At 56.5% G+C, this 26,156-nt stretch overlaps 1 protein-coding gene across 1 annotated transcript in view; it reads right to left on the minus strand.

Moving 5' to 3' along the window:
* Positions 1-208: 208 nt before the first annotated feature.
* The window catches only part of Cspg4 (chondroitin sulfate proteoglycan 4), a 36,919-nt gene continuing 10,971 nt past the window's right edge, over positions 209-26,156 (minus strand). The window contains 10 exon segments of the mRNA XM_028865050.2: positions 209-3,082; positions 3,325-3,508; positions 7,894-8,060; positions 8,164-8,298; positions 8,412-8,610; positions 10,592-10,768; positions 11,021-11,503; positions 13,001-14,146; positions 14,149-16,542; positions 18,044-18,207. Of these exon segments, the coding sequence (XP_028720883.1) occupies positions 1,248-3,082; positions 3,325-3,508; positions 7,894-8,060; positions 8,164-8,298; positions 8,412-8,610; positions 10,592-10,768; positions 11,021-11,503; positions 13,001-14,146; positions 14,149-16,542; positions 18,044-18,207 (6,884 nt within the window). The 3' untranslated portion in view covers positions 209-1,247.

A 26,156-nucleotide genomic window follows, 5' to 3' on the forward strand; every position in this document is an offset into this window, starting at 1 on the left:
TGGTCCTCTTGAGGAAGGACGGAGCTAGTGAAAGGTTCCACATTCAAGTCTGCTGCATGCCCAAATCTTTCCTTGGTGCACCGTGTCCCAAGCTTTGGCATTCCCAAGCTCCCCCATTTCCCTCACTCTTGCTGTTCCAACCCCAAGAAAAGGAGGTGGGGAAGGATAGGGCTGTGGAGGCCAAAACCCAGGCTAAGACGTCTAGGGCTGGGAGCATTTATTTTTATTTTTTTCCCTGAAGTTCCCTGTAGAGTAAAGGGCTTTGGTCCCATCTCAGCAAACAGCCCATCTGCCTGTCCAGATGAGAGTGGAGGACTTTGGGAAGGCCCCAGGAGGTGGAAATTCACGAGCTTGCCCAGATCTGTCCATCCCCACCCCCATGAAGCTAGGCCACATGGCCTGCCTGCCCCAGGGGAGTGAGGCTGCCATGGATAAGAGCCCGGTACACAGTCAAACCCAGACAATGCACAGCTGTTTGGAGCCTCTGAAGCACCATTTATCAAGGCTCCATGGAATCAAGTGCCCCAGTTTGCCCGCTCCCTAGTCTCGAGGGTAGCAAGGCCACCAGAGTGGCCTTCGACATTCCCAGTCCGAGCTGCTGGTTGCTCACCCACGCTTCGGTGCCTTACCACAGGGCTCTGTGGGTAAATGGCTTCAGACCCTTCTCCATCCCACATACTCCAGGGCTCCATCAGGCCTGGCTAGCCCAGCACCATGTTAAATAGCTTTCTTGCCTTAAATTAACCAGCCCCAGAGCAACCCACCCACTTTGCACCTCGAATATATTAATCTATTGACTAACCTTCCTCCCCATTTCAGCTTCAGGAAGACACCAGAGAGGGAGAGTTTGTTCTTCAGAGACAACAAATGGCCAGAGCTGAGGTGGAAAACCAAGGGCGATCTCTTCCTCTGACCTAGGCAGCCTGGGTCAGGTAGGACTTATCTAAGGTCACAGACCCAGGACCCAGAGTTGTGACCTATCTAGGCTGCTACCCTGTTTTCCCCCACCCCGCAGTGAGCCGAATTTAGCTGCCTCTCACCTTGGCCCCTGCGCCTCTACAGGTCTAAGTGAGCTGAGGGAGGTTCCGGCTCTTGACTCCACCCACTCCACGATCTCCAGGCTGTCTCCCAGCTCCCTCCATCCCTGGCATCTCAAGGTCTTTTTGGCCCTGGAGATCCTCAGGCCAGACCAGGGTACAGAAGCAGTGGGTCTGGAGGGTGGGCAGCATCTGGGCGCAGGCCAGGTCTCACACCCAGTACTGGCCGTTCCTGAGGGCAGGATTGGGTGTCCGGCAAAACTGCAGTAGCTCTGGGTCAGGCTGGCCTCCTGGTGGGGGCCCCTGGCCAGGCACGGTTGTGAGCGGAATGGCTTGACCCGGGTCTACCTTGCGGAAGGTCTCTGTGTCACCAGCTAGGCCATTTCGGGGTTTGGCGGTCAGCACCTGGACATCGTGTTTGCCTGTCTTGTTGCGTTTGCGGAGGTAGAAGAGCAGGGGCAAGATGAGGGCCAGGAGCAGGAGGACCAGGCACACAGGGATGATGACGCTGAACATGTTGGCCTCCAGGAAGCCCAGGAAACCGCCCCTGGCCACCGTGGGCATGGGGCTGGATGCTGCTGGGCCTGGCTGGCCAGTGGGGGTGTTTCTTCCTGGCTTCTCCGTTTCTGTCCGAGCAGCCCCGGGAACACTGAGGAGGGCCACACTGTAGGATTTGGCTGCGTGGTAAGGCTCGGTGGCAAAGTCCAACGAGGCCACTGCAGGTGGGACACCCCTTGCCCACAGCTCCAAAGTAAGACTGTCACCCGCTGGGTCAGTGGACCTACCCTCCGGCCTGCCCACCTCTAGGGCCAGCCTTCCCTCTTCCAGGTCCTGCTGAGTGAAATGTTCCACCAGCCGGTTGCTCCTAGGTTCTGCGCGGGCTTGGGACACGCGGACCAGGCGGCCATATCGGGGTCCTGCCAGGAGCCGGAAGTGGGGCATACTGCCTGTGCGGTTGGCCAGCTCGCTGGCATCTAGCACTGTGGGGTCCAGGCGCAGGGTGGTACCCTGAGGCCATGGCCCCCCTGCCCACACGTGCAGCAGGGCCTGCACTGTGACATTCACGGTGGCTGATGCATTCACGCCCCTGGCCAGAGCCAGGACCTTGAAATGATCCTGAGAGGAGGAGAAGTTGGTGAAGGCAAAGACCACTTCCCCCTGGTCCACCTGCGTCTGGCTGAAGGCAGAGGCAGGCTGCCCCCCCACCAGCAGCTGCCCATACAAGGGCCCCTGAGTGAGGCGGTATGCTACCTCCGGCTCCTCGCGATCTGACATCACCTGGAGCTGCTGCCGGCTCAGGGAGGAGCGCCCCAAAGCCTGGGGCACCTCCAGGGGTGCTCGCAGCTGCACCTCAATGGTGGACGGCAAGACATCCACAGCCAGGGACATGGGTATTGGGGGGCTGGCTCCATCAGACATGCTCAGCTGGAAGATGCCGGCCACACTGCTCCCGTTTGCCACGAAGGCCAGCCGCCCCGCATCCACGTCAGCCTGTGTGAAGTGGGTCACGGGCCCAGTGTTGTCCCCGGCCAGGCTCAGGAAGCCATTGTGGGGTGCCCGCTGTACTTCATACTCAATCTCCCCTGGAGCTGAGTCCGGGTCTACGACACTCAGCTGGGCTCGGGAGACAGGGGCTCGTGAGCCCCTGGTGACGCGGAGCGGAATGGAGCCCTGCGGCTGAGGGGGCCGCTCATTCACATCCCGCACGGTGATGGCAAAGGCCTCAGAGGTCTGGGGTCCTGCCACAGACGTTCCCGTTGGCCCCTGGAGGTGGGCACGGAAGCGGAAGCCATCCTGCTGGGTGCCCCCACCACCATGGGCATATATCAGCTGTCCTGCGGCCAGCTCGGATTGCAGGAAGTGGGGCCTCCCGGCGTGGAGTGGCTCCTCGGACACCAGCAACTGGCCCCGGGTGGGGAAGTGTGTGACCTGGAAGAGCACGTCGTGCCGAGCGCGCTGAGAGGCCGGAACACTGGCTAGGAGGTTGGAGGCATCGAGGGAAGCCACGGTGATCTTGGCCCGCTGGCCCTCAGGCACCCAGAGACCTGGGGGTGAGACATAGGCTATGAAGGTCCAGTCCACTGGAGGAAGAGCCATGAACCCTCAGAAAGAAGACCCCAGGGCAAGTCTATGCCTCTCTCTCCCTTAGATCAGTAACTCCACACCATCTCCATAACTTCCTAGGTCCTGGGACTAAGACAGGAGCTGCTAGCCCGACCTCCATCCCTCCCTCCGTTCGAGGTATTCCTCTGCATCCTCCGCCTTGATATCCCATCATGCTATTCACCTTTGTTTCTCCAGAGGCGGCTGGGGCGCCGGGAACAGGCAGCGTCGAAAGATACAATCACCGCAAGGGTGGCAGCCACATCCCTGGCAGGTGGTGAGGACAGCAGGAGACCGATGGTGTCATGGGCTTCCCAGAAGGGCTCAGCAGACATCTCATGCTCATACAGAATATTCCCAGCATTCACCTGGGGGAGACATTGTGGTTGGGTGTGGTGGGTAGGCTCACTCTGGGAGCTCCCTATCAGGCTGGCAGAGCGCTGGCACTCTAATCCACCCCAGTATCCCAGTGCTCAGCCTTACTCTGAGCTCCTCTGGTTGAACACAGGTCCCTCTGTGCAGCCCGCTCTCCACCTCGTTGGTTCAAGGGGCCGCCGATAGGCAGTAATGCGGCAGGGAGGAGCTGGGCTCTGGAGCCAGAAGCTTAAGTTTCAGCCCCAGCCCTAGCTAGTTTCCATTTAGACTGGGGTCCTCCTTCCTTCGCAATGGCTCCATCCTCCTTGCTTCCTGGGGATGCCACTTCTATTCTGTCTCCTGTTGACGGGAGCCATAAGCCTAAGTGACCCTTGACACACATGCTGCCATATTTGGGTTTCTCTCCTCTTTTCTTAGATCTAGGCCTTGCTTAAGTCTCCACAGCACCAGAACCTCTTCCCACAGATACCAGAACCTCTTCTCAGATATCAGGTCGAATGAGCTGCAGTTAAGCAATTAGGCAGTTAAGATAAGGGTAGATAGATAACCTTCAGAGCAACATTTCCTGCTGGCCGAACAGCCCATAATTAAGTCCCTTCCTGCTTGCAACCCCCATTACTAAGTCCCTTCCTGCTTGCAACCCCCATAATTAAGTCCCTTCCTGCTCACAATCCCCTTTGCCTACCTATATATGCCTTGAGAGTAAAATAAAATTTTGGAGCTTGGTCAGACATCCTGTCTTGCTCTCATTCTTTGTGTGTCTTCTCCCTCTCATTCGCCGGCCCTCCCTTCAGGTCCCCGTTGGAGACCCCGCTGTCCAGGGCATCCTGTTATGCCAGTTTTTCCCCCAAATAGATCCTCTTTTTCCTTGCTATACAACCAAGTTCTTTTTTCTTTCATCTTAAAGAAAACTACTCTCGAATTGATTTTTTTTTTTTTCTTGAAAGAGGGTTTCATGCATCCTAGTCTGTCCTGGAGCTTGTTAAAATGCCAGTTTTATGTGGTGGCTGATGACTGAACCCAGGGATTCCTGTGTTCTAGGCAGGCACTCTTCCCACCGAGCTACATCCCCACACCTCAGTTCACATTTTCTGCTGGCATTTGCTACCCCCCCCCTTTTCATTGTTTTTCTTTGCAGCAAAATTCCCCAAGAATAGTCTCCACCCACCCTCAGCCCACCCCACTCGGGATTTTGTCCCCACGATGTCACCAAACCCATTCTCATGAAGGGTACTAAGGGGTTCTGTGCATTAGATCCCGAGCCTGGGTCTCAGGTCTCAGTGACTGCCGAGCATCACTTGACATCATGAAGCTTCTAGGATGTGGTGCTCTGCTTTGGGTGTCCTCATACCTCACGGACTCTGTTGGTCCTGCTCCCCAGTGCCTGTGACATGGTTTCTGTCTTACATACTCGTGCGGTCTCAGGGCCTCCAATAGCCCTTATCACGATCTCCAGGTTACTCTCGCTCTCACTGGTACCCCAGTCTCAGATTTCTGCCTGTGTCTTTTGCTCCACAGAGATGTCTACTAGCTGTTTCAAGCTCCCTAGGCCCAGATGTGCTCCAGCGGCCTCGCCTCCTGAGACTCCATCACCAAGACAGCAGCTCTGCTGGCGAATGACTCAGGGGAAACCCCAGAGACCTCCTTGGCTCCTCTCTTCCCTGCCACCCAGATCCTGCCTGGGTCACGGCAAGTTTCCTGTCTTGTGTCCCACCCCAGGCCTCTGCCTACAGCCTCCACAGAGTCCTCACACAGAGTGAGCCTTTGAAAATATATAATTAGTTCGCTGTTTTTCTTTCTTTCCTTTTTTTTTTTTTTTGTTTTTTTTTTTTTTTTGTTGTTTTTTTGTTTTTTTTCTAGACAGGATTTCTCTTGTAGTTTTGGTGCCTGTCCTAGAACTCACTCTGTAGACCAGGCTGGCCTCGAACTCACAGAGATCCGCCTGGCTCTATCTACCTCCTGAGTGCTGGGATTAAAGGTGTGCGCCACCACCGCCCGGCCTGTTTTTTTTTTTTTAACCAGGGTCTCACTATGTTGCCCAGGCTGCCCTTGGCCTCCTAGGCTCAAGTGATTCTCCTGCCTCAGCCTCCTGAGTAGCTGGTACGTGCCACCGTGCCAGGCTCAGCATTTAAGCTCACTTGTGGTCAAATGCTGCGGTTGCTCACTATCTGACCACAAAGACCCCATCGTGACCCTGTCATCCCTGAGACCTCAACTCCCTGCCACACTGACAGCAGCACTGATTTTTTTAGGGCCTCGTCTATGCCGAACACCAAGTAATATTCTTTGTTTCTATAAAGAAGTCTGTTTCCTCTACCTTCTAATCAAGACATATCCTCATGCCTTATCTTTGTTTTTCCTCTTTTGGGAGACACAGAAAGATTTTGCTTTCAGCAAAACAGGACTTGTGCAATAGTAAAGCAGAGACGGAGTGGGGTAGCTGTGAGCAAGCAGTCTCAGAATTCCCGAGTATTGCAGTAGGGCCATGCTGTCTACCCTGGGAGCAAACCTCTGCTAAGAAAAGGGCTCTTCCTCGGGTGTTTGCTACAAGAAGGGACACAGGCCTTTGAGGAATCGGGGCATCAGGTTTGTGTAAAATTTCCTAAGGCTTCAATGTTGAAAACTAATGTTAAAACATTAAATGTAATGTGTATTCAAATAAAACACATCTGCGGGCCAGATGTGTCCTCAAGGATTGAAGACTGCCAGTTGAAACCTCCGGCCCAGGCTGATGGTGGGCATGGTAGGAAATGGAAGCCTCCCTGCAGTGCCTGTGGAGGTCAATGTGACTTGGCTTGGCTATCAAGTGCTCTTGTAGAAGAATGCCTGGATGGAACCAAGGCAGAGCTCAGGCCAGGGGTGCAGGGGTCTCCCGAGCTGTGGGAAACGGCGTCCTTAGGCAAAGGGAACTGGGGTGAGCAGTCAGAAGGCTTAGTCTTGGTTTTGCTTCTTACTAGCCACGTGCACGGCATCGTCACCTGACTTCCAAACGAATATCCTTGTCTGCCAACTGAGCCCTGCCCTGGTGAGCCCAGAGTCTCGAAGAGCAGTGGGAATGTTGAACCACTGCCTGCCCTCTTCCAGTGGAGGAGGGTGCCTGTGCCACGTAGCCTCCTTCCAGCCTCCTTGGGTGGCACTGCCAGTCTGGCCCCCTGGTGGCCATTCAGTCTGGTCCTTCTCGTTGCTGGAGTGTGTGGGGGTGGGGTGGGGTGGGGAAGGGGAAACTGCTGGGTGGGGGAGGGGCACTTGTGGCCCCGTCCCATTCTTTCCTCCTTCCTGGTCTCTGATGACAAGGCTCCCAGTGACTCAGGGCCTACAGCTGCCCTAGCCCCTGGCCGAGTTCGCTGTGGGGAGCGGGTGGGAAGGGGTTATGGTAGATGCCAGGGCTCAGGAGAAGAGAGAACACAAGCCTCGTAAATGAGGTGACAGACCCGAGAAGTCTTACTTGACCCTAGCTAAAGCATCCTCCTCCTCTGAGCTGCCCGCGGGGTGGGAGTTGCATTCTCTCTGCTAGCTCCCCCACCTAGTTACTTCTCAGGGGGAGCACACAACCTGAAGGGCTGGAGAGGAACTTGGGGGGCCCAGGAGGCTTCTGAGAAGAAAGGGTGCTGGAAAGAGTTCCGGGGGTGGGTCCTGCCATTTTCAAGGGCCGGGGTAAGCCCCTCTGGAAAGTTGTTGGAGCAGCACCACAAGGCTGCAGATCGAGGGGCGGGGTCAGCTGTGTCCTCTCGGATCCCGCTCACACAGAAATCATCGGGATCATGCCCTAGTTCCATGAGCTCACAGGGCCTCTAGGTGGGAGCACCAAGTGTGTTGTGTGCCCAGAAGAGCCTGTCCTCCACCACGGCCCGGAGGAGCTGTTCACAGTGCCTTAGACCCCGGTGGTAAGCGATGACTGCTGGCTCCCACTGGTTAGTTAGCACAGACAGACAGCCCTGACATCTCCCCACCTCAGGCAGCCTCTACTTGAGGCTGGGAATTATAATTTCGATTGGTGGCCCTGGTGTGACCTAGGAACTCTGCTCTAAAGAGTGGATAACAGTGTCCCTCAGCTTGGCCCACTCTGCCTGTGACTCATCTGCTCCCAACCTGCTCTGTTCCTGCCTGGCACCTGCCCTGAGCCCCAAGCTCAACTTTGTCCCGAACTCTGTCCCACTGAAGCAAGCTCGGCCCAGCACCAGCTGCCGGAGTGCCACTGTTCTTCTTTACTGTGGCCTTTTTTAGGGTCTAGGGTCCAGCTGAAGCTTCCTTCTGGAGGCTTAACCTCCAACTAGGGCAGGGTCCAGAAAAGCTCAGCTGCCAGCGATGTATGCGCTCTGGCCGGCAGCCACCTGAGGTAAGTTTGGGGTCTGTCTTGGCTGGGGAGTGAGGCCCTTACCTCAGCCTGGGTGAAGTTCACCAGGCCTTCCTCTGCACTGCCTTGCTGGGCATGGAAGAGTCGGCCAAGCTGGGGGCCTCTCACCACCCGGTACAGCAGGTGGCGGGGGTCAGTGTCCGTGCTGGAACGGGCCCTCAGGCTCTGGCTGCTGAGTGGCTGCACAGACTCTGAAAAGCACAAAGGAGCCCGTCAGCTTTTGGTAGGAGCCAAGGCCAGGGTCTGGTTGTGCCACCGGCAATTCTGCCCCAGCGACTCAGCATGCAGACCTACCTGGACACACAGTCAACTTCCGGCTGCCCTCCAACGAGAGAAGCACCTGCTTCTGGGCCACCACTCGGAAGAAATGTCCAGGAGAAGTGTGGGCACCGTCCGAGAGGTCGAAGTGGAAGCCTCCTTCCAGGGCTCCTGAGGCACAAGGGGTGGATCTGGATCCTGCTGGCCCAAGGTAGCTCCCTACCCTCAAGGTACCTTCCAGGGGGTGGGGCTGGGGGGGGATGAGAAACCCGCTCAGCACCCACCTCTGTGTGAGAAGAGCACAAGTCCACTGTCCAGCTGGGCCTGCGTGAAGTGGTGGACCTCTGTGTCTGGGGCTGCCCTCAGGGCTATTCGTCCATTGCTGGGTTGCTGGATGGTGTAGACCAGGTCTTCCGGCCCTGAGTCATTGTCTGTGCCCCTGAGGGCCTCAGGAGGGATAGGCACAGTGGCCCCCTCCCAGATCTGGGGAACACAGGCATGTGAAAGTTCTGTGCACATTGTGCCCACCCACCCCCTTCCTCCTGGCCCCGGAACTGCCACCAGGGCTCCACCCTGCTCTGCTTAGCTGCTGTAGACACCTATGTCATTCTGGGCTCTGCCACATAAAGGGCCTTCCATCCCATTCTCCTTCTCGGGCATCTCAGCCTGTTCCTCCCTCTCCACCTGTCCTAATCTTAATTGTACTCAAAGCCAGTTCACAACCCCCTGCCTAGAAATGCTCCTGTTTGACCTTTACAGAGTTCTTACTTCCCAGAGATCCCCATCCCTGACCAAAGGTGCTGCTCCCTCTGTATCTCACTGGTGGGCAGGGACCTCCGTTCCCTCCTGCCGTGGCAGGCACCACCTGGCAGGGGTGGGCACAGGGCGGAGGCAGTAGGGTTGGCCAGGGCAGGATACATAGAAATAGGCTCTCCTCCCAGCTGAAGACTGGGAGGGAGGTGGAGAGCGGAGAGGAGAGCTGAGAATTTCCTCTGTTCCTTCCTCAGGAACCTACCCGTGCAGAATTCAGGGGAGGCCCCCGGAGGCTACCCTCCCAAGCAGGGCAAGAGTCTCCTCTTCTTGGGCCCTGTTCCATGTGGCACAGGCCCAGTCACCGGGGCCATTCTGGGTAGGGGTCCTCATATCAGAAAACATCCTAGTATCCATGAGTTCCCCCCTCAAGTCCCAGCAAGAGAAAACTTCACGGTAGGGCTCCAGGGAGCTAACATGGGTGGATATTGCCATCTGGTGGCCAATTTGCCACACAGCATTTCCAACCTGGGCTAGACAACCCTTAGTTATCTAAAGCAAATCCTGCTCCTCCCGCGCATCCTTTAGGCACTTCCCACAGGCAACATTTTATCACCTCTCCACAGATAAGCACGAGAGACTCAGACCCCAGGTCAGAAACAGCCAAAGTTACCCCTCTTCTACAGCTAATCCAAACGCTACTCCTGATGGTGGTCTATGCCCTAAACAGTGGTTCTCAACCTTTCTAATGTTGTGACCCTTTCATACAGTTCTTCAGGTGGTGACGCCCCTCCCAACCATAGAATTCTTTCCATTGCTTCTTCGTAATGGTAACTTCCCTACAGTTAGGATTCATAATGTAAAATCCGTGTTTTCCAATGGTCTTAGGGGACCCCTGTGAAAGGGTCGTTCAACCCCAGGGGGTTGAGACCCCATGTTGAGAACCACTGCTCTAGATGCTGTCATCCAAAGCTTAATCCGTTGTTCTAGGTGGGCCTGTCAAGCTACATCCTTGTGTTCCATGTGGTCATGGAGTGCTGTCCTTGTCTGGACGTCAGCTTCCGTTTCTATGGAACAGGGGTCCCACTGCTCTACAGCCTATAAGGGAGAGAAGCCGGGCAAGTCTAGCCGTGGTCTTTAATTGCGGTGGCACGTGAGCCCCCTGCCTGCAGCTCACCATACGGGGCTTCTAAGACATTTTATCAGGTGTTTTGGGTCTGAGGCATTGAAGGAAAGCCTTCTGCTGTAGGTGAGTCTAAGGAACAGCAAGGCCATGCATGACCTTTTGAAAACAAGACTGCCCACTGTATTTGTAAGTGCCCAGTAGCAAAGCCTCACGCCTGTGTTGTTTTCAACGCAATATCACATCTCTCCTTCCAATAACCTGGTATGTGGCATCGAACCCTTTTTTTTTTCTTTTAAAAGCTTTATTTATTTATTATGTATACAGTGTTCTGTTTGCATGTTTGCCTGCATGCCAGAAGAGGGCACCAGATCTCATTACAAATGGTTGTGAGCCACCATGTGGTTGCTGGGAATTGAACTCAGGACCTCTGGAAGAGCAGCCAGTGCTCTTAACCTCTAAGGCATCTCTCTAGCCCTGGCAGTGAACCCTTTTACAGAGGATCAAACTAAGCCTGAGAGAAGGGGAGAAGTAATGGACCCTAGTCTCTTTCTAGAAGCGGAGATGGGGTGGTCCCAGGAGTGAACTCACCTGCAGGCCTGTGTTTGTGGTGAGGACGGGCGGCTGGTCATTAACGGGCAGGATGGTGACGGTGAAGGCCATGGGTTGGCTCTGGCGGTCCATCTCTGAGGCATTAGCCACCAGGACAAAGCTGTCTGTCGGCGTCTCACTTCCATCGTGCACGTAGCGGATCAGCTGCTCTTCCACCTGCAAGCAGACCCAGGGCTGGTTGTCGGGCTTCAGCTAGCCCAAGACTTACCAGGGATCTTGGGACCAGCACCCTCAATGTTCTGTTGTGGGACACAGGAGAAGACAGATCCCCTTCAGAACCCATTTCTCCAGGCGAGAAGTCAGGGGGCAGTGGTTTCCAGCTCCCAGAGGGAGACATGAAATAAAGCATGAAGCAGGGCCAGTAACCAGGGCCGGGCTGTGGCCCTGGGGTCTCTGGAACAGCCGTACCTCTCTCCAGGAGAAGGTGCTGAGGCTCCCATCCTGAGGCTGGTCCTCCTTCTGCAGGGCCCCATGCTGGGGTGGCTCTAGCACCTGGAGGAGGAGGCCTGGCAGTGTGGGGAAGTAAGGTCCCGTGATTTGGAGCAGCGGCGGGGCCAGGGTCCGGGTGCCGCCCTCAGGAACGCTGAAGTTTTGCACTTCCAGAGGGATGACGGTGGGCAGCACTTCCAGCTCCACAAAGATGCCCTCCAGAGGGTCACCCAGGCCTGAGGCCACATCCAGGGAGAAGGAGTCCCTCCAGGCTCCAGGGCGAGAATGCAGGTAGAGAACCCTGCCTGAGTTCACTGCCTCCTGGGAGAAGCTCTGCACTGGGTCCAGGCTGGGCGGCTCCTCTGCCGAAGCACCGTGGGACACCATCACCAGGTAGCCGGCGCTCGGGGGGCTCCTCAGCGAGAATATGATGTCTGCAGGGAGTACCGCTTCCTGGGTGACCTGGTCAACAGAGACCGCGGAGACATACAGGGTCACAGGCTGCTGTGGACCTCAGCTGGCAGAACAGGCTTGGGCTCCACGTGCGGCTCATCCTGCCAGGACATTGCGGCTCACATGCATTCGGGTTGACACACAAAACATCCAGACTCATGGCTGGTCGGAGGGGTCACCACCAGATTGAGTATCAAAGGCATAATGTTATCACACAGTGACAAAGTTCACACACACACACACACACACACACACACAGACACACAGACACACACAGAGGCACACATACAAACACACACAGAAACAGACCCATACACAGACACAGACACAGACACACACACATACACAAACACAGACACACACAGAGGCACACATACAGACACACACAGAAACAGACACATACACAGACAGACAGACAGACAGACAGACAGACTGACACACACACACACACACACACACACACACACACACACACACACACGTTCCTCTGCTGCTCAGGCCTGTGTTAGGTGGATTTGCCTAGGACCTTCAGCCGCCAATCCTGTGATTGCTGCTGCCACTGTGTACCACTAGAGGGCACCCCCACCATTCCTAGAAGCACGGGCTCCCGGACTCCAGGTTTTAAGCAGTTTGCGGAGCGAGATCCAGCCGGAAGGTGCCTGAGTACTCCCTCAATGCCTGATCTAGCCACAGAAAATGTCTAAGTGCCACCCTCAGATTTACACTTCTGACTTTATGCCTTTGCGGAGCACATTCCTTCTGCTGGGAACGCCATCCCCAGTTTTTGCTGTCCATGCTTTATTTCCCCACCCCAACCCCCGCCTTCATTTGAGCCTTGGCTGGCCTAGAACTTACTGAATAGACCAGGCTGGCCTTAAACTCACAGAGATCTGCCTGCCTTTGCCTCCCAAGTGCTGGGATTCAAGGTGTGTGTCACCACAGCTTGGCTCATTCGCTATTTCCTCCAACGTGGGCACTTCCTGACATGTTTAGTCGTAGTCTTTCTCAAAGTTCAAACTCTCAGCCAGAAGGGTATCAAGATTTGAAAGGCTGAGTCTCACAGCCAGGCAGTGAGTCTGCTGGTCAGTGTTTTACTGTCACCTCCCTGAGTGAGGTAAACACTTCCTAGATCCTCACAGTGCCCGTATGGGGTCTGGGAAAAGAGCCGAAAGCCTGGAGATCTGAGGTGCAGTACTCCTCAAAGCTCACTGCCCATGGTAACCTAACAGAATACATATGCATAGGCTCTACTTCAGAGATTCTGTGGGTCTGACTGGAGCCCAGATTTTACATGGTTAGCCAGAACGAGGGCACGTGCGTATGTGGCACCTGGAGGTGCATACAACTTACAGGTAGATGTACACATAACAGATTCCCTAGGAGCACATATAGGTGAATACTGAAGTGACGTAACACTCCTAAGCCCTGAGTCGCCACAGCAACATCCCCTTCGTGGAAGTGCCTCCCTGCTTGGCCTGTGGCCACGCTCATCTCCTTGTTCCTTACCTCCAGCTGGTCCCTTCTAATCTCCGCTGCTTCCCCCTGGAAGACGTAGATCTTTTTGTGCTGAACCAGCTGGAGTGGGGCCAGGGGACCCTCTAGGGCAATGGTCACTTGTAGGACGGTGTTGGCCTGCACTGGCCCTGCTGCCACAGCGAGGGCCAGGGTGTCGTGGGGGCTGAGGCTGCCGTTGTGGCTGTAGAGAATGGCTCCATCCAGCAAGTCCCGTTGGGTGAAGGAGGTGACCGACTGGCCGTCCCGGAGCAGCTGCCCCCAGCGAGGGCCAGCCGTCACTTGGTAGTGAACCTCATTTCCACTTCGGATATCCAGGTTGGTGTCGAGGTGGAGCACAGCTGTGTCAATGGTGCCCTGGCCTCCTTGAGGAACCACAAGACCGGAACTATTGACTACATGAAGATAGGGTTCCGACGCCTGCACCTCCAGCATGGCAGTGGCCTGGTGTTGCCCATCAGACACCTGCAGCTGGAGCCAGCCGTGGTCGGCCCCGGAATGCACGAACAGGACTTGCTTCTTCCTGAGATCCTCCTGGGTGAAGCGGTAGATGGGCCGCGTGGGATCCTCCATAGCCACGATGCTGCCAAAGAGGAGGTCCTTGCGGGTCAGCACTAGCTGAGCATCGGTGAAGCCCGAGTCGGCATCACTGAAAGCCACGTCGTCTGTGGTCAGCAGCCGCTGTCCACCCCGGGCCACATGGAAGACGCGGCTGATGGTCTGCACAGGGGCATGGTCGTTCACAGGCTGGATGGCCACTCGGAAGACACCGCGTACCTCCTCCCAGGCCATGTCACCGCTGCCCTCGCCCTGGCGTGTGGCCACAAACGGGATATCATCCTCTATGGTCTCAGAGTCGTCGTGCTGGTAGACCAGCCGGCCATGCAGTAGGTCTTCATTAGTGAAGGATGTCACTGGGGTAGCCTTACCCTTTGGGTCTTTCCAAGCCAGCCTGCCATGGTGGGGCTGCTCCATAACCTCATAGAGATAGCTGGCACTGTTGAGACTCTTGACAAAGAGGTGGTCGGCGGACAGGACTCCCTCCCCTCCCTCAGGTACCATGAGAAGGACGTTAGTGAGAACAGGAGCATTTGGGTCACCACCAATGTGGATGGGGAAAGTATAGAGGGGCGAGAAATGTGTGGGGGAGATGTGACGCGAAAACGGAAGGAGTCATCAGCCGCCTCGGAGGTCCGCATCGTGGCCCTGTAGGTCACACGGCCGGCCTGCAGGTCACTCTGGCTAAAGCTCTGGCCGTCTGACAGCCTGGTACCCTGGAGCTGCAGGTTGCCTTTCCGGGGGGCCTGAACCAACTCATAGTGGAAGGTATGAGGGCTCGGGCCTGCCTCCCCCTCCAGGGAAGCCTCGAGGTGGGCTGGGGTGAGGGTCTCCTGATGGGGGTTCTGAGTGTGCAGAGGCTCAAGCCGCAGCATCCACACTTTGGCCCTCTGGATGGTCACTGGGAAAGACAGGTTGCTCAGTGTCTCCTGACCTACTTGTACCTCCAAGGCCAGGTCCTCCACTGTGTCCTGGGGGTGGTGTTGCGGGTCCGTGCTCAGGTACCTCACCCGGCCTTGCTCTACATCGCGCTGGTGGAACGCCCGGGTGTCCCACCACTCGGTGCCCTCCACCCCGCCTGCCCCCTGCTTCTGCAGCTCTCCGAACTGCAGGGCTCCAGTGACTCGGAACAGCACGCTCACATCCTGTCCGACGGCATTCGTTTCCACTGACAGGTTGGCGGGTAAGATGGGTGCCGCCGAGCCCTGGGCCAGGCGCAGCCCCGTGTTGTGGAGGATCTGAATGGCTGGCCGGACAGCCACTACCTTCAACGTAGCTGGAGCACTGGCCTGCATCCCGTCACTGACCCGGAACGTCAGGTCCTGTGCAGGCCCGCCACGGTGCACGTAGACGATGTTGCCTGCCTCCAGTTCCCGACAGGAAAACTCGGTTGCTGCCTCCCCAGGCTGGTCTCGGTGTTCCACGGGGACAGCACTGGAGGCACCCAGGAGCTGGATGGTGAGACCCTCGCAGGCCGAGTCTGGGTCATAGGCTTGGAAAATCTCAGGTCCCAGAGGCTTCTGTGTGTGTTCCAGGATCACCATGAGGCTGCCGTGCGGGAAGATGATGCGGGGCGGGTCATTGACGGGGTTTACCTGGATGGGCAGAATGTAAATTTGGCCTCTTCGAAGACAGGAGGGGACAGGCGCCCGAGCAGTCACCGACACCTCCAGCATCAGCTGGTCAGAGGTGTCCTCAGAGCCATCGTGAACAAAGCGAGCCTTCCGGTTCACCACATCCAACAGAGTGAACATTTTCCGGGTCTGGGCTCCTGGGATGTCTAGCTCCAGCTCGCCATGGCGCGCGCCCTGGCTCACGCTGAACAGCACCTGGGATTTGCGAAGCTCTGCCTCCGTCAGGTCCAGCGTGGGCTGCACATGCCTCCACTCAAGCCAGGCTGTGCCACCCTCGGCCACAACCAGTGGGCTGATGGTAAGCAGCTGGGTGAAATTTGCAAAGACAGGAGGCAGTCCTGGCTCAGGAATGCATGGCTCTGGCAGCTCCATGCCTGGCCAGGCTTCCGGTGCCAGGGTGGAGAAAGCTTCATATGGGCCGTAGGCCTCCTCTTCATATTCATCTTCCTCGGGCTTGCAGCCTGCGGCCATGTCCCGGGTCAGCCAGGCATCCCGGAGGCCCTGCCTCCTGCCATTAATACTGAAGTCTTCGATGCAGCCTACCAGGGAGATATTGACAGCCCCTGGAGCCAGGCCTAGACGGTGTTCTTGGAGGTGGCGAGAGGCCTCTGTGTCCAGCCCCCCAAGGAGGAGACTGCCGCGCGGTTCCAGGTAGCTGAGGACCCCGCGGTTGAAAGTACGGGTAGGGTACTGGTCCACAGAGATCTCCAGCCGGTGAGCATCTATGTGCACACTGACCTCATGGGGCTGCCCGTCAGCCACAGGCACGCTGTTACGAAGCAGCATGGTGCCTTGGCCCTTTTCAACCACGGCCCGCAAGTGGCCCTCAAATATGTCTACGTAGATAAAGTTGCCACGCTGGTCCCCGGCTTGGAAGGCCAGCGGTGCCTGCTGACTCCGAGTGGTGAGTGTAAACTCCAGGGTGCCTTCCTCCTGAGTGCTCCAGGCAGGGAAGGCCGCCAGTGAGTGGGGTCCAGAGAAGCCCAGGCCCAGGTCGTCACCGGCAGAGAATTCTTCAGCACAGCCCTCGAGAACGTCAGACGTCAGGGGACGGAGGAGGTTGCGGCCATTGAGAATGGCTGAATGGAGGCAGCCCCTCAGGGGTCGGCTGATTCCCTTCAGATAAGGCAGGTCGAGGCTTCCAGAGGACCCCACGAAGAGTCCATAGGTGGCCTCCAGGTGGGCCTTTGGGATGGGGGCAGAGGTGTTTAGAACCCCATCCACAGACAACACAGCCCAGCTGTGGGAGACAGTGAGCACCACTGTGTGGGGGGTAGCGTCGCTCATCACTATGTCTGCTGGGGTCTGCAGCTTCAGCTCCTTTTGGCCCAGGACAAGTCTGACCTGAAGGGAGACAGGGAGAAGAGGGGTGGGAGTGGGTGACGTTTCTAACCCACAAATGCACAGTGGGTCTCCCACCCTGAGCCCCCTGCCAAGTGGGGCCAGGACTAAGGCTTTCAAGACGTTACTCTTGACCTGTCCCTAAGTACTGACCACAGCGGACAGGGTAGAGCCAAGGTCCCCATGGGACTTGTGCAAAGCCCTGACCTTAGTTAGGGGTTTACACAAAGCAAGGCTCTCTCCTGAAGCAGCATTTCCCACAGTCTCCTTCTTCCTCTCTTTCCTTGGGTGAGTGGTGCCAGAAAACCTAGTTTGGATTCTAGAAAAATTGCTTCTGGAGGAGCAATGAATGGGAACTCTAGAATTCCCCACTGAACTCCCTAGTAAGGAAAACTAGCTTGGCTCACTGTACAGGATAAGAACCCAAAGGGATGGTTTGTGTTTTCTTTTTAAAATTGTGTGTGTGTGTGTGTGTGTGTGTGTGTGTGTGTGTGTGTGGTGTGTGTGTACACAAACAGACACACGTGGAAGTCAGAGGACAACTCTCAGGGGTCAGTTCTCCCTGTTACTTTGTGGGTTCTGGGGATTGAACTTAGGCCTGAGGAGGCCTGCACAGAAGGGTGTCTACCTACTGAGCCATCTTGCCAGCCTGGGTGCTGTTTTGAGGATCCAGCAGAGAAAGCTCCCTCCATGACACGGACACCTGAACCGGAGTGGGTGGTGGCAGAGCCCAAGACCTTCGGGATCCAAGCATGGAGTGCCTCTGCAGGGTGGTGGGCACCTCCATCTACTGCACCAGGCCCCAGGCTCAAAGTGACACCTTGTGGCAGTGAGAAGCCATGGCAGCGGTGGGGTGATAGGGCCACAGACCCCAGGTGCAATGGGGCATGAAAGCAGATGGGCCCCAGCCTAAGACCCTAGACTCTTCACGGTTAGTGGGCAGATTCAAGAGAGAGCCAAATGACCCCTTGCTAATAAAACTGTCTTAAAGCATGACAGAAGAAGCAGGTGGCCATGGCACCGTGATTATCACAGAGCGCCTGCCCCACCATCCCACAGGGGAGCCCAGGGGGACAGGGGAGCCCCAGTGGAGGGACTTGAGCCAGGTGAGTAGCAGGGGACACTCCCTGGGGAAGGGAGTGCTCCTCACACAGAGATGTCAAGGAGAGGGGAGAGGAAGACAGGCAAAAGAGAAGAGCGTGGATAACAGCGAGAAAGCCTGTCAGCCAGGGACTGAGAAAAGGTGGACGCAGGGAGCGGTTCAGTGCCCTCGAGTCCAGATGGCCAGCTAGGGGCTGTGAAGAGAAGCGAGGTTGGAGTCAGCTAGCCGGTGGCAGAAGCGCTGTACCGGGAATCCACTCCCGCTGGAATGCCGTTGTCCGCTCACAGTGGACAGATCAAGACCCCAGGGCAGAGGTGACTGGCATGAGGTCGCACAGCCAGAAGCGAGGCATTCTGAACCGGAGGAGGAGCTCCTAGCCCTGTTCCCAGGGGTGCCACTCACCTGTAGGCGTCCGGAGGCGAGCTGGAGCAGGAGGTGGTCAGCTTGGCCTGCTGCCAAGAGAAGCAGAGCATCGGGCTGGGATGTGGAGAACTGGAGCAGCAAGTCCACTCTGGTCAGGGCGGTGGGCACAGGCACCTCCAGGTGGTTCTCCCCGAAGAAGGAGGCTGGTGAGAGAGGGAGCTGTGGTCAAGGCCAGGCTCCTGCCGGGAGGAGGCTAGGGTCGCAGAGACGGACAGCTGGGCGGCAGGAGGCACTTCCACGCCGACACGCCCCATAGCTCTGTGTGGCACCGTCTAGGGGTCCCAGAGAATGTCCATCCTGGGTCTGGTCTCTCCCTGTCTTGTCCTCATCATCTATCTTGGTGGGCACAGTCCCCGGGAACAGAGTTCCAGGGGACTCTCACAATGAAGGGGTTCCCTGGTCACATCCCTTCTCCTAGGGTGGGCTCTTCATACTCCTTGACATGACCATGTTTCACCCCTGTGGTTGGCCAGAGCTGGTGCCTGATAGTGGAATGCAAACAGGTAATTTTTTTTCCTCTCGTGCTATTTTCCCAGTGCCTGTGGGGACGGGGTGGGGTGAGGTGGGGCAGCTTAGAGCTCAGAGCCTGCCAAGGAGCAAAGGCTCCCGGGCCAGTTGGAAAGCACGTGCAGTGTCAGATTCAAAATGGGCCAAAACTTCCTCCATCACGCTGCGATTGCTTCCCGCTGCATCGCTATCCCCGGTCTCTGGTGAATAGTCACATCCGGCCTCTCTGTTTCCAGACTTGCCCAAGGAGCCAGGGAAGACAACAGTGGAGTTCCCCTTCTCTAGACCAAGCCACCGCTGAATCTGAGCCCAAGGGTAGGATGGACCACAGGTCGGCCAGCTGGACCAAAGGGAGCCTCCTCAGGCAGCAGGATAGATATGTTCTACCCAGGGTTAGTGACAGCCATCCAGGCCCCCTTTGGACCCCACTGAGAACCTCCTCCCTCGAAGCAGCTTCAGTCTCGGTCTAGGCAGTTTCCTAAAATTAGCTTTCCTCTGTCTCCTGCCTGCCACCACAGTTTCTGGTCCCTTCCTTTGTGGTGATCAGAACCGTGACTGCTGGCAGATAGCTAACGTGGGGGAAAAGACTGCAGGAGGAGAACAAGAGAGTCATCCCAGTCGGGCTTCTCTGAAACCTTCAGGGCCCGGTCAGGCTGATGCTTCTGATAGAGATGATCCGGCATCAGCCACACAACTGCTGGGCCCCGGGCCAGCCTGAGCCAGCTGACATCCGCCTGAGAGCAGCCTCAGCCACTGCAGAGGCCCTGTGCCTTTTCTGCCCCAGGAGGGATGGCCAAGAAAGATAATGCTGTTCTCAGGGCTGAGCTGAAATCTCTCTGGTGGCTCCCGGGGCCTGGAGTTAAAAGGACAGTGAGCACAAAGCCACCTGCCCAGGTGTTCCTGGCAGGCTCTGCAGACCCAATGTATCTTGTGCCAGGGAACCTCAGACCAAGAAACGGCAGGCAGTGGGTGCTTGGTGTGTGTGTGTGTGTGTGTGTGTGTGTGTGTGTGTGTGTGCTGTATCTGCTTGAGTAAAATGCAGCAGGCTAAACCAAGGGCAGCCACAGAAAGAGGGTGGGGCACACAGCCCCCACAGGATGGAGCCACCACCCTGGTGGGCTGGAGCGGCTTGGAGCAGCTGGTGAGATCCGAGCAGTAAACCTTCAGGGATTTCGTGAGCCAGGTGATGCTGCCCACTCTGAGAATATTTATATCCTGCAAAGAGGTAAACATCTCAAACTAGGGCTGGGCTGCCCAACCACCCACAAGGAAGAGGGCACTCTTCCCTTGGTGAGAGGGATCCCACCCAAACTCCCTTGCACAGACGGTATATGCCAATTTCCTAGGTCTTAGATGAAGCCGGGGCTCTGGGTCAGGCACCAAGGTAAAAATGGCTGGCCCTAACCACTGAACCACCTGCCTCCCTCTACTCCCTTCCCACAGGAGAGAGCAGCAGCCTGTTTGGCTAAGTGGGAGGGTGGCAGGAAGCAGAGGTACTTTCCAGAGAGCTGGGGTCTGAATAAGTCCATTGAGGGACTGGGCCCTGCTGTTTCCTGTGTGGAGAGGCACTCACACTGGCTGCCTTGTGCTCATGGAGTGTGCAGGCCAGGCAGCCCCCTTGTCCGAACAGAGGCCTCTGAAGCCAAGCTGGCTGGGGCTTTGGAAACTCTGACAGGACTACCCCCTCACCTCCAATACTTGTGCTTCTCTTACCCCTCCTGATAGGCTGCACCCAGAACTGCTGTCATTAGGTAGGGGGCAGCTGGAAAGGGGCTTCGAATGCAGAGAGGGTGCAGGATGAAGAAATAGCAAGCTAGAAGTCAATCTCAGAGGACTTCCTGGAGGAGGCGAGGGCGGCATCACAGAGGAAGGGGACTAAATGATCTCAGAGACAAGGATCGGTGAAAGGGATGCACAGAGCCTTCTGGGTGGGGCCGTGGAGGCTTCTGCTCCCACACCCCCTGCTGGTTCCAGATAACTTACAGGCAGAGAGAGTTTGTGGGCTGAGGGGGGGAGGGTTGTGGTAGTAGTGTGTTTAGGCCAAGCCCTCTGTGTGGGAGGGGCAAATGCCCCAGGCTCTGGGAGACTTGAGCTGGAGAGGCTGCTTGCCGCCTGTGTGGGCTTTTTTTTGGGGGTGGAGGAAGGTCACAGGTGAGTGTCCAGGGCTCCGCAGATGTGCCTGAGTATGTGGGTGGCTGCTGGGGTGTCTTTGGGGTTTGTCTAAGGCTATGTGTTTGTGTATACGGATAAGGGCCCAGAGCGGTCAGGACAGAGGAGCCTTTGTGCCCAGCCCATCCTGCCTCCCTTGCCTGCCTGCCATTACTTGGACAGGCCTGGCTCCCTCAAAGAGGCCATGTGTTCCTAGAGGGCTCCTGCCCCTCCCACCCCAGAGTTCTGCTGAAGGTGGAGAAGTCCGCGTGCCTTCCCACCCTTCCTCTCATGAACAGGGAGCTGCTGTCTGGGCCCCAGGGTGGGGTGGCTCCATGCTTTTCCTGAGAGCCAGGGTTAGGAGACAGAAAGAGCTTGTGTCCTGCCATGCTGGTGTCTCTCACAGATGGTCAGGGGAGGCTTTGATCGCTCTTCTGGACGGTCATCCTTTGGCGGGTCCTGGATTGTCCGGGTACCTCCTGGATGCCTGGGGTGACACTCCTGGGAACTGTGTCAATGGGGACCGGCTGAGCCACACTGTCTGAACCCCATTGTTCCCCTGCCCCAGGGAACACTTAGCATTGGGTTTTGTTGAGGTCGGGTCACTATGTAGTTAAAGTGACCCTTGAACTCTGCATCATCTTGGTCGGATTACAGATGTGCACTAGCATGCTGCACCTGGAGTTGCTTATTAGGATGCTCAACCTGCTGCTCGTCAGCAGGCTCTGGGGACAAGGGGTCCCTATGTGGGGAGTACCTATGTGCCTTAGCATCTCTGTGGCTGGGAGCAAGGTTTCCAGTTTAGATGCTTTCCCAAGTCGTGCGGGACGGCTGTAGACCCAGCCCCTCACAGTCTTCCGAAGTCTGTGCAGGCCGACTGTCTTTCTCCCTGTCTGTCCTCTCAACGCCTCTGTCTATGACTCTCGGCCCGCCTCAGCCCTCTGACCCTCCTAGTCTCCCTTCCCCCGTCTTTGTCTTTGACTTCCCTTATGCCCATCGTCTTGTAACTTGGAGTACAACTCCCTGTCCTAGGAGGTACTGGAGAGTCAGGTCTCTGGCTACCCATGTCCTCTGCAACCCTGGAGAACAAGTTTCATAATATCAAAGTTCTCTATAGTGCAGGCCTTACAGGGGACCCAGGGGGGAAGCTATCAGACTTGGCCTCAGAAAGGTAAGCTTCAGGTTTCAGCTCAGCCACCGTCTGAACCCCACCCCAGCCCCACCCACAGCACCCTATCCCCCGGCAGTGAACCCCTGTGAGCTCCGTGCTGCCCCTCATAGCCTAGGGCAGTCAGGCGGGCCCCCACAGCTGGCTTGCGTCATGGGCAGTGGCAGCATTCCTGGTCGTCTGCCGTCGCCTGACTTTATAAGGGAGAAAATGGGAGCCCAGAGCTGCTGGGCAGGATGGGCAGTGGGAGTGCCTGCTGCCCAGCTGAGTGCAGGGTGGGGGTGGGAGCCCTGGGTATGTGAACATGGGGGGTGCCGCCCAGTGCTGCTGCAAGGGATCTTCACCGATCGTTCATTCATTTATATGAGTGCACGTGCATGCACACATACACACATATACACACAGAGAGGTACACACACACACACACACACACACACACACACACACACCCTAGTGCAGCCATTGGGATGGAAAAGAAGAGCCAGCCTGGGAGAGACAGAAAGCCTAAGAAAAACTGCTGAAAATGAGACATAGTGACCCGTCCTCACAAAGACTGAACTCGAGGGACACAGACTCGAGTTAGGAAAGGGGAAGCCGAGGGAGAAAGTGGAGACAGGAGCCCACTGCTGTGGGTTGGAATGAGGAGTGTCCAGTGAGTGGGGAGGAAGAGGATCCTGCCCTGGGGAAGCTGGATTTCTCTACCACAGCCTGTGGGGTTTGCCATCAGGGGTAATGCATCCTGGTTCCAGGTCTGAGAAGGCAGGGTGAGGCTGCAGTTTTAAAGGGAGTCTGAAGGTCTGTGGGGTAGACTCTTGGGAGGGCCGAGGCAGGGATGAAGGGCTCTCTGTCTACCACCACGGGTGTAGGGGGCCCACCTGGGGCTGAATGCAGCCTTTGTAAGAGCAATGGGCCAAATGCCCTGCTGGAGAATTGCGCTCTCTCTGAGGTCACCCAGCCCACAGGCCAGCTTGCCTTCCCTTGGACCTCCAAGGACTCCCTCTCTTTTCCCCACCAGATTTCTGCCCCCAAGCCAGGGAAACCTGAAAGAGGCTAGGGGTGGCCAGAGCCCAGAGGCTGGTGCCCTGGCTACTGAGTCTCCCTGCTCTGGGGTGGGGGAGCGGTGATACGCTGACCAAAGCAGCCAAGGAGTCCTCATGGACCCGTGTGTGTGTGTGTGTGTGTGTGTGTGTGTGTGTGTGTGTGTGTGTGTGTGTGGTGTGTGTGGGTCAGCATACCTGGATAGAACATGTACGTGAGTGTGGGGTCGGTGAGGAGGCTGGGCCCAAAGACTATTAGAACTGTGTTCTGGATCCTGGTTGGCCAGGACTGAAGGACAGTCTACCCTACCTGTCCCCTCCTTCCACCCCTTGGCAAGAGCAAATCTGCCTAGTAGGCCTAGCTTGGGGGGGGATATCTGCTCCCCACATACCCTCCATCAGGACATCCCACCCCCTACAAGGCCAAGCTACCATCCTGATCCTGCCCATCATCTTTCCCTACCTCTGCTGCTCTGAAGGTACGGAAAGAGAAGGTGAAATGGAAGAGATTCGGGCCAGACCAAAGGGACAACAGCCTCCATGTGCGTGACGCTAGGGTTACCAGCCACATCTACCCCTCTCGCTGCTAAGAGTTGCCGACGTCCCTGGAGACTGCTCACGGTCGCTGCTCTTTGGCTATCCTCACCTGATTGCAGGCTTCCCAGCCATGTGAACAGCAGTAGACCAGTTCAAAATCACATGGGACTGGGATTTAGAACAGAAATTGCCCTCCCTCTCAGGAGACAAAAACCTCATCCCAGGGCAGGGGTGGACCACCAAGCACTGTGAGACTCCCCAGCAAATGACCTCCACAAATGAACACTAAAAGACTTCGGCTGGGGTCAGCATGGTCTACTTTCCCTCACCCCAAGAACTGTGAGGCCACAAGAACCAAGTTTGGACCTTCACTCTCTCATTGACTTTTTGGTTCCCTGAAAGTCCAAAGAGGCAAGAACAGAACACGTTTTCCTCAGTTATTGCCTGAGCCCTGGCTCTGGCTCTGGCCTCAGCTACTGGTCCTCTAAACAACTACCGTCAGTCAGCCATGCTGAGGGCCGTAGACTAAGGAGGATTTCCAAAGTAGAGGCCCATATGAAGGATGAGTGCTCCTGGAGAGAGAGCAGGAACAGGCTGGGAGATGCCCTGTGAGCTCTCTAGGGGCAGGGCTAGTGTCCCAGGCTTCCAGCCACATATCTCAACCCTGGGGCCATGTGGGGCACAAGAGGAAGAAGGAGGGAAAATGAAAGGTTTTGATGGAACCAATAGAGTCCACCCAGGCTGGAGGCTGGGACAGGGAGGAAGCGGACCTCAATGGAGTCTTTGTGGAGCTCCACTGCACCCCTGCCCCAGGCAACGAGGGCGGGACCAGGGTGGTGGGGCACAATTCCAAGAGGCTTTTCTCTGCCTTATAATTTTCCTGCTTGTTCAGATGGGTGGATTTCCAGGCCCTTTTCTACATTCCCTATCCCTGGCTGGCCAGGCCCTAGCGGGTGTGAGATTCCCATCTCAGTGGGTCCAGCCTGGCATAAGGTTCCGGGCACGCAGAAGGAAAAGAAGGGACTCCCCGGAACCCTAGCAGGATCTCTCTGAGACACCTCAAATCTTACAAGTGGGGGCACGGAGGCTTAGAGAGGACACTTCCCTGTGCAAGGGGTTCACAGGGACCTAGGCCAGCCTAGGACTGAAGCCCCTGTGGGTGTGGCTCCAGAGCTGGGTGCTGCGGGTGCCGGCAGGGAGGTGCATGCATACAAAAGCAGTGGTAACAGCACTACAGCACGTGAGTCGGAAATGGAGCATCTGCACCGGCCGGGGCGGGAGGAGGGGTGTGAGGGCTGGCATCTTGCCTGGGGAAGACACACTTTTTCCCTTCTTGTCCCCCTGAGGCTCCCTCTGTCAGGGTCGGGTGGAAGTGGGAGGAGTGGAGGGCCGGAGGGAACACATCTGCTTGGGCTGGCAGGGTGAAGCGGCCTGGCTTCTCCTGGAGCAGCTGCGGGTGGGCTCTGGGAGCTGCTGGGAGCGGGAGGGGCTGGTAAGGGGTGGCCCAGTCTTCTCAGAAGCCAGGGATGAAGTGCCAGTCCTGCCCACTGGGGTCTTGGAGGTTGGGAAGGGTGGAGAATGGGGGGGGGTCTAGGAACCAGGCATGGGGGGGTGGGTACTCTGAGAGTGTCTGTTGGGCCAAGCTCTCTCACAGCAGAGCTCATATAGACACAGACCACAGTGCCACAGATGCCAGTCATGAGAGGAGGGTGTTGTCACAGGGCGGTTGGGAAGGTGTCTCAGGGCTCCCTCGCCTGGCAGGCTGGGTTTGGAGATGGGGTGAGTGAGCTGTGATGGGAAACAATGAGTGTGGGCCTGGGCAGCACCTGGTGGCACTGTGTGTGCAGAACAGGCCATGTTCCTTGGAACAATCATGTCTAACATTTAGGGAAGAAGAGGGGGAGACCTACAGATAGATGCTCCGAAATCAGGAGGTGGATTAGTGATCATCTGTCTCCTATAACACAGACAGACAGGCAGACGGGCAGACAGGCAGATGGGCAGGCTCTGTGTGTATGTGTGTGTATGTGTGTGTGTGTGTGTGTGTCTTAGATTAAACCAGAGCCTTGCTCATACTAAGCATGTGATTTACCACTGAGCAACAGCCCCACATGTTGAAGCTTTTCAGGGTAGGACCCAGGCTTGTGTCCTTGCACAGGGCACTTGCACATCCACAAGATCCATGGGCATGTAGATGGAGGACGAGTCAGTAGGTAGAGGAGTAGAAATCAAAAGGAGGTGACATTTGGCCCCATTTGAGAATTTTCTTTTTCTTTTTAAAAACCTTGCCGGGTGGTGGTGGCGCATGCCTTTAATCCTAGCACTCGTGAGGCAGAGACAGGTGGAACTCTGAGAGTTCAAGGCCAGCCTGGTCTACAGAGCAAGTTCCAGGTTCCAAAGCTATGCAGAGAAACCCTCTCTTGAAAAAACCCCAAACCAACCAACCAACCAACCAAACAAACAAACAAACAAAAAAAACCCTTTAACTTTTTTTTTTTTTTATGTGTATGGGTGTCTTCTTTCATGTATGTCTGGGCACTACATGCATGCAGTCCCTGGGGAGGCCAGAAAAAGGTGTCAGATCCCTTGGAACTAGAGTTATAGCCAGTTGTGAGCTGCCATGTGGGTGCTGGAAATCAAACTCGTGTCCTCTGGAAGAGCAGCCAGTGCTCTAACCTCTGAGCCATCTCCTCAG

Source organism: Peromyscus leucopus, chromosome 7, assembly GCF_004664715.2.
Source record: "Peromyscus leucopus breed LL Stock chromosome 7, UCI_PerLeu_2.1, whole genome shotgun sequence".
In the NCBI taxonomy this organism is placed as follows: Eukaryota; Metazoa; Chordata; class Mammalia; order Rodentia; family Cricetidae; genus Peromyscus; species Peromyscus leucopus.